Consider the following 12,282-nt stretch of genomic DNA (forward strand, 5'->3'; position numbering starts at 1 on the left):
ATCCACTGAAAGAAAGAAATAAGATACATTTTAAACTGAAGGAAGTTCTACGTGTCTTACAATTCCAGGGGTGAAAAAACCAGTCATGATCGTTTCAGAGGTAGGTTACTGTCTGTGCCCTGAACCAATGCTACAACAATTACTTGGTTTGTTGCCAGAAATAGCAGTTTGCTTTCATCTCAGAATTCAATTCTGATATGGAGCAGCATCACCAAGTTGAATGGCCTGGCAAAGTAAGGATTAGCTGACACTGCATGAAATGCAAGCAAAATGCTACAAAAACATCCTCCAAGATTCACAAAGAAAATAAGTGAACAACGTAGTGAATTAGTTGTCACGTCAATGTCGTAATTTCTAGTCTTTAGATAACTTACTAGTTATGTGCCAGTTTTGTTCTCTGCACTAGAAACTTACTACATAAAAGTACTATTTTGTTCAAAGTAGCGAACACTATGCTCACCACTCTCACATATCACAACTCTGCTTAGCTGAACAATTCTCAATCATCAGTGGTTAGTCTAAGATTCAAACCTGAGAACTATTTCCTTTAAAATGACTGTAAGAAATGCTATAAGAGAACTGAGAGCAAACAGCACTCTTACACTGTGCAAGTTTTAAACTTTTAAAATTCCTTTCTTACCCTAAATCTCTACTGTTTGCAATTTAGTTCAAATTAGATACAAGGCTCCTAAAGCTACCAAAAATTGACTCTGTAGCAAGCATTTTCCTACATTTCTTCATTTGAAAGCATGAAGGAGCAGTTAACGTAGTGAAGGAAAGCTTTGAGTTACTATTTCTTAGCTAATCTTCTGAAGCACATTTGCATCTGCTTACTTACCTTGAAGGAGAAATATAGCAGAATAAATCTGCCAGTTTTGTTCATCTCTCTGAACGTGCTACATTACTTGAACAAATACAAGCAAGAATTAAAAAGGATCACCTTAATTTTTTTTTCTAACTTGTAACAGAGATTCTCTCTTTTGCTTACAGTACATATCTCAGATGAGAACCATTATGATAAAATGAAAAGCGACTGCCAAGCCCCTTTGAATGCAACTACCAAAAAATAACACTACTAAAATACAACTTAATACTGATAAAACAAACTGACAGTTTGAGACAACAGTCAAAATCATATGTATACACAGATAACTTTTGTGACTTTCAGTATCTGAAGAGACTCAAGATGACCTAATCAGTCCTGGCACAGAGTAGTTATCTAAAGTTTGTATCATAATGTGTAATTTACTTCAACTCAGTTAAAAGACACTGGTGTTTCTCAATAAATGTCTTCAGACAGGCAAATGAAAAGAGATGGAGAACAGAACACTGCCTTTAGAGCACGCATAGGAAATTTATGCTAAATACACTGAGCCCAGGACAGACAAAGGACAAGAGAGCTTACCAATTATCTTCAAAATATAGCTACTGATTTTTTTTTCACTACTACGCAACTATTTGCTATCAAGGTCAAATAAGACAGCAGTAGTTGTTTTTTTCCCCCTCCTACATGTTATCTTAACAGCAATAAATGCTGAGGAACTAAAATGGGATTTCTACTGGAAAATATTCATACATCTCATAACACAGGTGTGTTACACAATAAGGAAAAGGCAATGCTTTGGGTTTTTTCAAAACGGGTTAAATAAATATACATACAGAGGTTCTTAAAATTCTATCTGAAGACTCAAGTACAAGAAAACAGATTAGATGGAAAGGAATTAAGTATGCCTGTAACTGGTAGAGCTAACTAATATTCCTACTCAAAGCTGGTATATAGAAGCACTACGCTTGTAAGTGGAGGACCACTGCGGGGTGACTACAGCTGAGCAGAGTTCTAAGGAAGCTGACTTTCAGTAGGGAGCTCTGGTGATATGAGCTTCTGTGGTAAGAGAAGCTCTAAGTCTGTGTGGGAAGCTGCTCTGTGGCCGTGTTTGAAAACTGCTTAATATGACAGAATACTGGAAATGCACATCGGTGCAGGGATTTTTTGCAGAAGTCCTGTGTGGTCCACCAACACAGCACAGCTGCTGGGCACACGCCATGGAGACATGGACAGGATAAACACAGTCCACTGCCCCAAACCAGCCACAGTCACCCACCATGGGACTGGCTGAGCTGAAGGGTTTGGAGCCAAAGACCTCGGGGCTGCAGCCACTCCTGGGTCTGCTGCTTCCCCTTCTCATACTCAGAAGATAAGAAATGGCAACGTATAGGCGGGAAATCTGATTGCTCCTTCAGCTTGCTGACAACTTGATACATGCATTTTAAGTTGTACAATTATTTGTACTGCAGTTTTATGTGATCAACATGTAAAATGATTTGTTGAATGAAGAAGGGTAGAATCACAGTAACACTGAAGGCCTGCTTGTAAGTTTAGTTACCTCCCAAACCACGGCACTTCAGTTTTGTTAACAGGATATCACAGCAGGGATCACAGAAGTTGAAAATACAACGTGAAAATGTGTTTTGTGTGTTCAGTGATGTGCTGTGTGCATATAAAATCTAAAACAAATTAGGAAATTTTTAAAACTTACAGGACTTTCACACTGCATTTCTGATGCTCCTGCTTCTCACTCCATGAAAGCTTACCCAACTCTGATTTAGAGCCTCTTTGCTGGAAATGTTTTTAAAAGGATATTTTGTGTAAGGGAAATTGTTTCTGAAGTAAAATATACCACATTCCTAGGCACCACCACACACATGCCCTAAAAAATGCTAGTTTTCTAAGACTGAAAAAAAAGAGATGAGACTGTTACCCACCTTGTCCTCTTCATTGACCATAAGAAAGGAATAAGTGTCTTCTCACATTTCTCACATAACCATTAAGATGGACATTTTCCTTTTTTTTAAGTCATCTTGGCACACTTCAATATATTTCTTATAAATAACTTTTATAAACCCACGTCAATTTCATAAGATTTGCAGGGCTATCCAAACAAAGGGGTCAACAGAAGATAGCTAGATATTTGGATATTTTGTCTATTATTAAACCCACATTGTCTCATCCTATGTATTTTTAAACTAGCAGTGTAATAGTGCAATTTGTTAACCTTTCCCCTGCTTTCTGTATGAATACTCCTGCGTAATGCTGCAGAAATAATGGAGATAACACTGACAACAGCAACTTGGGATAATAAATCTAAAATGGCCTTAACAGCCAAATATAATTTCACACAACTTTTGCATGAGTCTAGGTTTAATTTGCTTTACAGGACAGTTGGCCAAACAATGACATTTATCATAAAAATATCCTCTCCATTAAACAAATCTCATTTTTCTTTCCAAAAGAAAATTCAATGTATACTCTGAGCACTCAGTGGCTCATTTTCAAGATCAGCCCACACAGATTTTTCTTAACAAAACAAAGCAATTCAGTTAAAAAATGCAGACCAATGTAATGACATAGTCATATTGCTTTTGGCTATGTTAACTTTAAAAACCATGCCAATTTCACTATTTTTCTTTAGGTTTTATTAGAAAAAAAGCAGCAGATCAACATTACAATTCAGAGTCTAATCTAAATATGCACTTGACAATGAAGCACATCTGAATATGAAGTGAAAAAGGATTCCAGAAAACCTTCAGTTTTGCCAATCTTCTTTTACTCAAATCATCTTTTCTTCTGGCCTTCTGATGACTGAAATCAAACAAGGAACAAAAGATTTATTGCTATGAAAACAAAATTGTAGTACAGTAGTACAAGTCTTGGGTGCTAAAGCATACGGAAGTTAACTTAATTTCAAAGTGTACTTAAATCTTTTGTTTGGCCATGAAAGTCCATAAACTGACTGACCCAAGTATAAATTGAAATGGCAGGTCTGAGAAAAAAAAAAAAGTTAGACAGCATGTTAACCTCCAGTTTTCAGACAGTAATAAAAAGATACAATTCCAACAGCCAAAAAATTAAAAGAAAAGTGGATCTGACATTCAAGAGCTCAGTTTATTCTTATGCTCATTTTGTTTGCGCCCCAAATAATTTTAGACTCACCAGGAGAAAAAAAAAAGTATTTATGGACTATCACACAATTGAAAAGAGAAACAATCGCCTTTTGACCTGGTTATTTTCCCCCACTGAGGTATAAAATCTACATATAAATTTGATACTTCACTATAACAAATTGTACTTTTCATAGTTCTGATTTAGTTTCATTAAACCCTGTTTACTTTTTGCTTTTAAACCACAGAATTCTTATGTCATGATACTGAATCTGGTTTCCAGCTCTCTCTTTCATTTATTTGTGGACCTATATTTAGTAGTCTGGTTACCACTTCTAACCAGAAAAGAAAGAATTCTTGAAACTTTCTTCATTACAACAGCACTTTCAGCAGAGGTTACTGATGTGCAAGCAAACTAAAACGATATGTAGCTCTTCAGAGAGACTATTTCATTGATTATGTTTCCACTGTCCAAAGGTTCTCTAAATTATTTGCTGGAAGAAACTCTTTCGATCTTGTAAACATCAGTGGGCACAGTTTCACTGCTATGTGTGGTAGTTTCACATCCTCATACAGGAAGGCTGGTTCACAGATAGTGAGAAGCTGCAGGAGTTCTAACAGCTGAGGAACTGTGGACTCTGCCGAGCAGAAGTTTCTTCTGTTGCTACTTAACAGCGTAGCCAAAGTATCAGCCGAGGTAGCCCAGTCAATCTTTGCTTCTCTTCAGAACCTCTCAGAATATTTCTGGAAGGGTGACGTTGCGGAGCAGCCACTGCTGGGAGCGGCTGCCAGTGCAGTCTCTGATGCTGGGTACCTGGCTGTCCTCTTCAGTGGCTTTGTCCAGGCACTGGTTACTGTTCACATGCAACAGGGTTAATTTCTTCAAGACAAAATAAAAAGAAATTAGCTTTATCAAAATCACCAGGCTTAAGGTAACCAAAAAATTTCTAGTTGGCATCAAAACTTCTCCATGGTAAGTAGGAACTAGACAAGACCCTGTGGTTACTGACTGCAGATCCCAATCCTAAAAAACACTTACATATGCTATATGACACTATAAACACTAAAAGCAATGCTTTATGAAAAAGAAAACAGTCTTAACTTCTAAATAATGTTCTTTGTCAAGCAACATCCACCATTCTTTAAATAAGGCTATTCAGCTAGGGATCTTTGAAGAGTTAGAAATTACAGGTTGGTAAGATATACAGCTTCAGTTATTATTATAATAGTAGCTTTTATCAGATCAGAATGAACACACTGAATATGTTTTCAAAAGGACTTTTTTTTTCCTCAGCTGGGCACACAATACTGACCTTACACTATGTTCTTTCAGCAGTCTTTGGGTTCTTTTTTAAAAGTATGCACTTTTATTAGAAGTATGTGCAACTTCACACAAGCATATATCTGTTTGCAATACCTACTAATCTCACTTATGCAATCTTTGGTAAACCACTTCGCCAACACCTCAGCACTATCCTCACAGAGAAGAGATCTCAGAATCTGCATTTCCTGCCACTGTACTACAGATACTCCTCAGCACACCAGCTTGCCTAAGATACCACAGGCATTACTACCTGTATTTCTTGTCTCATTTAGCAGCTTGGCCAGGACACTGGAACGACTGAAAAGTCGTGGCCTTATGTGCACAAGCAGCAAAGGGTAACAAAAATAAAAAATCGAATTCAAAAATCTGAGCATGTCAATCTCCTGCACTCATAGAGGTGCTGAGGAATGAAGGAGGGAGTTGAACAGAGGCAGAAAAGAGAAAAAAAACAAACCAGAAAATATTTTAAAAATCTATGTGGGTGGGAGTTCTTTTAAGTGCCCTATAACTTTTTTTTGTGTTTTATTACCCAGCTTTCAGTTATGTTCTGAGGATTATGCCTAGATTTTCTACTGACAAAATAAAGGGAGAAAACGCATATAATGAAATTTACGGCTGAGGATCAACATTGAGGAAGTCTGTGACAATCACTGCAAGACAGATTATTGCAAATAAGTGTCTAAAGATGCATTTTGCTTATAACCGCTAAGGTAGAAAGCTTATAAAAAGCACTTGCTCTTTGGTAAATCACTGTAGGTAGTAATATTATTCATATTATTTGCATAAATCAGGTAAACTAACTACATTAAAACCAAGAATGAATGGTTCTCAAGACTAATTTAATCCTGCAAGTTTTCAGCTTTTTTCAGTGTCCTATCAACAGTTGCCAGCAATGTGCAGAAATCCTAGCAGAGATCCATTGTCTTCCACATTAACTGCTATCCTCACCACAAAATCTTCATTCACACATATTTGCACTTAGTCTAACAGGTTGCAGGCTTTGTTAACACCTCTGCTGCTCGAGTATATAGCAAGTGTATTTAGTCAGAAATAACCACCACTTTGCTATTTAATTAGTGAAATGATTTTTTAGTAGTTAAATATCTTAAAGTTCTTTTTAAAAATAGTCATTGCAAATACTGGCAAGATTCTTCATCCACAAATTGTCTCACAACTGTCTTTTGTAATAACTGATTTTAAATTAACAAGCTTGAAGACTGCTTTTTTTCTAACTATCCATGAAGTCAGAGTTCTTGACTGCATTACTCAATCACAAAATCATTTCTAGAGCTTGAAAATCGAATTAATGATAAATTGATCAATGGACAATGATTTCTAGATCTGGCAGTTCAACATATGAACTTCAAAGTAAATTTGAATATTATGTAGGAGAAAGAGCATGATTTAAATAAAAGTGTTTTAACCACCTATACCTTAGACATAACATGATTAGAAATGTAAAATCATCTTTATAAGTTTACAATTCTCATTTTTTAATTAGACAAGTATTTCCTTTTAACTTTGTGCAAGACAAGACTCCAAGTGCTAAATTTGTCACCACATCATTACTCCCATCTATTATTCATCCAACAGATACCTGGAATACTCCAGGTATCTCCATTTTTGACCTGATTCTAACACAAGACTACATTGTCAGACAATATTTCTCCAGAGGGTCCCAAAGCATATGCAAACCATTCTTCCAAAAGCTCCCCCAAAACTCACCAGGTAATTAAATCAACACAGATGTTCCCTGTGTGACTACACAGTGAATTAGTAACAGAGGGAATATGACCCTGACTTTGTTTCATGTTTTGTCTGTCCGATAGTGGTCCCACACTGGAATATGTTGCTTTGCAGACTCATGTAAAAGCCCAAGTTGTCCCATTTTACAGTCAAAAGTCATTAGAAGGCTTACCACTGGATCATATTCCCAAAGCTGATTTCCTTTTAGATGGTGGCACTTGAGCATCGTTACTGGGCCGTTAAGTTTGGATACATCTAAACACAAATCGTCTGTTCGAATTTCTTTGTTGGCAGTATATGAGAAAACCTAGACAGAAAAAGAATGAGAGGAACTGAAAAAAGAACTGCTTCAACCAAGAGATTCCCGGAGTGAGGGGAAAGGGAAACATTTGTGCATTTCTTCGTTTATTCCCACTACTTTTTTTTTCTTTTGCTTTCTGTTCTCTTCATAATAGTGAGGCATGGGAAGATTTTTTTAATTTGTTTTTTTGGGAATCAAGTATAAACACAATCACAAGCTCTTCAGTCAAAACAGACTTTTTTGAACTGAAGATTGCTTGCTGTGAAGGAACAGGAGAATCTCCAAATACAGGTAATCTCTCTTTATATGAAAACAATTAAAGAATCATTAAGCAACAAGAACAAAAAAACAGATGAAAAATAAATCCCACAAGTTACACCCAGAATAGGATATATTAAAAATATATTTCAGGCACAGGCATGTTTCTTTTCTTTTCTTTTTTTTCCTTTTTTTTTTTTTTTTTTTAAGGTAACAATGCCAATCAGGAGTTCTAACCAGAATGCATTTCCAAAGAATCTACAGGAGGTGAAGTCTAGCTCACAGCAGTATTTTCCTCTCATGATTTGTTTTTGACTTTAAAGTTGATCTAAAATGTATTGCAATCAGGCCTGAAAAACATACAAGCAGAAACCACCACCAAATCTTCTCATGCATTTCCTCTTACAGTCACTTTCTTTAATGAGGGTTTCCTAAGAATATTTTGAATATAACTACTGAAAACATCCAAGAATTATCCCTATGAGTAGTAGTACCTCAAATAATTCAATACATTAAGAAAATTCCTTTTTAAAAATTGTCACCTGATTGCCACCCATTCCATGGCAGTTAAAGATTCCAACTTTCTCATTTTCTTTTCTTGCCATGTTATCCAGACATTGATTTGTCTCCACATTTCTTATCTAGGAGGGAAAAAGAGCACATCACCAAAGGCTGATATTTTGAGAAGAGAATTAGGTCCACATCAAACCACAGTGGAACCAGTTCTCTCCATACACCAGAGGTTATGTGAAATAAATGACTCATATTAGCAATGAAGCATCACTGTACAAGACTCAAACTCTCAAGCAAATGTTCAAGCTACCAGGTTACAGAACCATGATTGTTTTTGCTTTCTTTGGGGGATCCTTCCATCCTGGGGACATTTTTTGCTCAAACACTCAGCCACAACAGAATGGACACAATTGAGTCTGAAGCCCAAAATCTTCAAAAGTATGAATCCCTATATCACTATATAGTAAGCAGGCATGAATATCAAGTCTCTTGATAGTCATGAAGAAGCACATTCTGCTGAAATATTTCTTTTAAAATCAACAGTAGAAAATCATTCTACAGAAAACTTGATATTTAGTTCAACATGAGTTGTAGAAGAGAGGGTGCCTACTTATTTAGGACAGAATCATCTGTACTATTTCTGCAGTTAAAAAGGTTGAAGAAGAAAGAGAAATGCCCAGCAAGGCTTAGGGGTCACTAGAATTTGCTGGCAACTGGTGAGGGTTCTGGGGTTAAAGTTCAGAACAGCTTTTAGGCAAAGACCTTGCCTGACCTAGTACAGCTTTCAAGCAAAACTTCACTCGTACTCTATGCAGAGAACGTAATACAGAAAGTTATGCACAACTACATTTCTGAAGCAATATTTCTAAAGCCATTTATGAGACAATTTGTAATGTAGCAGAAAAAAAGGAAAACATTCAAATTACAGTACTGTATCCCAAAGTTCATCTGTCTGCCCCACTGAGAAGCTAGATTTGTCATTCTACATCTGATAGAAACACAGCTGCAAGATACTTGGACTTTGCTGGAGACAACTTGCTTACACTACTCAGTTCAAAGCACACTTACTGCACAATGTACTTTACATAAGGAAGATGAATATGAAAGATAAAATCATACCTCTCCCAGAGAAAAGTAATGGCGTGGAATTTGGGAATCAGGATAAACATTCTCCAGGTACCAGGAGAAAGGCTTGCACTGGAGCTTGCGCCTCAGCCCAAGTCGTGATGATATGTCCCCATAATCAACTTTAGTAACTCCTGAAAAAGAAAGGAAGTTGTATTCAATTGCTGCCAATAAAAATAATTTAATTCCACTTCATAAGAAAACCCATCAGTATAATTTACTACTTCCCTGAAAGGCTTTCTCTTTAAAAATTCACCTCTATACAAAGGAGTTTTTTGCTTAGTATAGCATTATGTTGTTTATACTCAGAGAGAACAAGACCTGTCTGTCAAGACCTGTGACTTCTTTTTCCACAACAGATAGAATTGCTACATCTGGGCTGTGCATGACAATTTCTTACCTGTGGTTTGTGGAACAATTTGAATGTAGCTACTTACTAAGTTAATAGAGGAGAAAGGCTGAAACCTTTTTTAGCCACTAATGCCATTCTATCCCCAGTGGTAACTGGAGTGCATATCTATGTAGCATAACACAGCAGTCTCCTTCCATGGAGCAAGGAGAATTCCAATTTAATTTATTTCTGTAAGCCAGGTACCACCTGCTGGACTCTTCATCATCTATCTAACTGCACAAAAAAGCAGGCAGAAAGCAGCTTTCATACAGAGCACTAAACCTTAAATAATTCAGCATTTTGTTCAATATAACCGCAGCGTTTGCAGGAAGTATGTTCACCATTATGACTGTTATCATTTTTTGTGGTAGTTTGCTTGCCTTTTTATTCCTTTGCTCCTCATTTATCAAAGTGCTCCTTCTTCCTGTATCTTCCTACTTCTTTATGGTTGCTTTAATTCCTTCTGAAAATTAATTTGTGCAAGTCCCATCTGCAGATGGCTTGAGGATGATGTGCATGAACAGCAGATATTTTTGCTTCACCCAAATTCAGCACTATTTTATTTAATATTCCAATAATAATAATTCATAATAGTAGGATAATTTCTACTTTTCAAGCATCATGTCTTTTCTCTATTTCCCACACCACACTCTATATCACACAGGTCAAATGCAGTATGCTACCAAAAAACCCAATCCAAAGAAAAAGAACAAAAACTGGTCCCAGCAATTTAAATTCCCCAACAGACTACAAATATGGCTCAGCTGGCCACCACACTACTGATCTCCAGCTGCACACATTTTTCAGAAATCTCTCCACTTGGAGGACTACGAGTTACCTCTAAAATTCTTGACCTTGGAAAGAGTTTGAGACATTTCTAAGCTGGCACACCGTGTATTAAATGGACTTGCCAGCAGATGGTGTCTTTCTACTCAATTGAGACAGATAATTGGACCAAACTTTAGCTGTCTGTAAATGGCAATGAAAAACACAATCTCAATATTTCAGAAAGAAAAAATGTTAGACAGGTTTTAAGGCTTTTTTTTTATTTTTTTAATTAAGGACTTTATTTTAACAAATATATTGGAAAACTATACTGATAAGGGAATGAAAACAAAAGAAATATTGTTTGTATAGAATCCCAGAAAACTTCTGTCTGGGCTTTCAAGTCACAAAAGAAATTCCAGAACCAAGAAATACAAGACAAATTTAAACAAACAAACAAACAAAACCCACTGACAAACCAACCCAGCCACAGAAAGCTGTTCTATTTTCTTGTAATGCAAATATTTACTTTCATGAAAAGCAATTTTCTGTCAAAAGCTAATTTAAGAACAGAAAGGTTCTGACCACAGCTAAGTGCTGGATTCTTCATTTTTCAGTGATGAAAAAGCAGCTGATGGATGAAGCAGATATCATGTCACTCTCACAACAACCTTACAACACTCAAAACATACTCAGGTTGCTTCACTGAGTTCCCAAAAACAGCACTGTTAATGCTTTATCACATCACTGAATGGCAATAAGAATTAAAGTCACAGCCATAAATAATTAAATGTAAAGTGAGACTTAATAGCACACAAGAACACTGTTTCTTAAAGTAGTTTTAAATGTCAGCACACACACAAAAATGCCAGCTGATTTTACTCTGTTACACTGTATGCCATTAAACCATTTTTATTCAGAAAGGTATTTTTAAAAAATCCTCTCTGTAGTCAGGTCTGCACCAAACCATACACAAAGACTACAGGGAGCAGCAGGTTAGCAGGTGGACTGAAGAGCAGAACAGGTAAGAGCTGCCTTAGGGGTGTCCTCTAGTAAGGCTGAATTGTTCTGTTTCCAAGATTTCTGGTACCTTATTGATAGTACCTTGAGTATTTCAATTCAGTGCAGTGCCAGTTACTTATGGGGAATTTCTTTTGTGGGGGAAAAAGAATGGAAGAAAACAAGGAAACCTGCAGCAAAGTATAAAGTATACCAAAAATTAGGTACAGGTTTAGATCATTATTTCCTCCACAGATCAGTAAAATTTATATGTATACCTACAACAGTGACATACATATAAACCTCTAGGGGTTTTGGACATTTTTTCAAAGGCCCAGCTAAAAACAAAACAAAACAAAAACCAAACTGCAGAAATAAATTAGATCAGATTTCCTCCAAGGATGCAATTAAGCCACATTCCAAAGGTATGTGCATCGTGAGGATTGACAGTCATGTCCACTTATTTTTTCAAACTTTTGGTCAATTAAAAAAATAACCAAAAAACAAACCCCAAAAAAGGAAAGAGTCATATAACCACAGAAAGGTTTGGGTTATAAGGAACTTCAGGATCATCTCATTCCAACCCCTCTGCCATGGACAGGGACAGTCCTCTGTACCAGGCTGCTCAAAGGTGCGCCTAACATGACCTTGAACATTTTCAGGGATGGGGCATCCACATCACACAAATCAGAAATAGTATTTAATAAACATTGCTTCTATTGCCTTTATTTGACCATAACTATATTTTTCTTCAATCTCCCTGCCCCCAACCTTAATTACATTTAAAAGTTTGGCCTCCCTGATGATTCTATTTGTCATACAGCTTGCTGTTAGCTGTGGGACAATCACATGCTTTTTTTTCCATACACATGCTTAAAGACATACTCAAAATATAAATACTAGTAATACAAAAAACATCTA

At 36.4% G+C, this 12,282-nt stretch overlaps 1 protein-coding gene across 2 annotated transcripts in view; it reads right to left on the reverse strand.

Annotated features, from left to right (window-relative positions):
• Positions 1-3,181: 3,181 nt before the first annotated feature.
• The window catches only part of GALNT1 (polypeptide N-acetylgalactosaminyltransferase 1), an 87,534-nt gene continuing 78,433 nt past the window's right edge, over positions 3,182-12,282 (reverse strand). For both annotated transcript variants that reach the window (XM_083868201.1, XM_083868202.1), the window contains 4 exons: positions 9,201-9,340; positions 8,111-8,209; positions 7,182-7,316; positions 3,182-4,819 (listed from right to left, as the gene is read on the reverse strand). In XM_083868201.1, the coding sequence (XP_083724327.1) occupies positions 4,673-4,819; positions 7,182-7,316; positions 8,111-8,209; positions 9,201-9,340 (521 nt within the window). In that variant the 3' untranslated portion in view covers positions 3,182-4,672. The remainder of the gene's footprint in view (positions 4,820-7,181; positions 7,317-8,110; positions 8,210-9,200; positions 9,341-12,282) is intronic.

This window comes from Zosterops lateralis (assembly GCF_965231275.1).
Source record: "Zosterops lateralis genome assembly, chromosome: 1".
Taxonomy (NCBI): Eukaryota; Metazoa; Chordata; class Aves; order Passeriformes; family Zosteropidae; genus Zosterops; species Zosterops lateralis.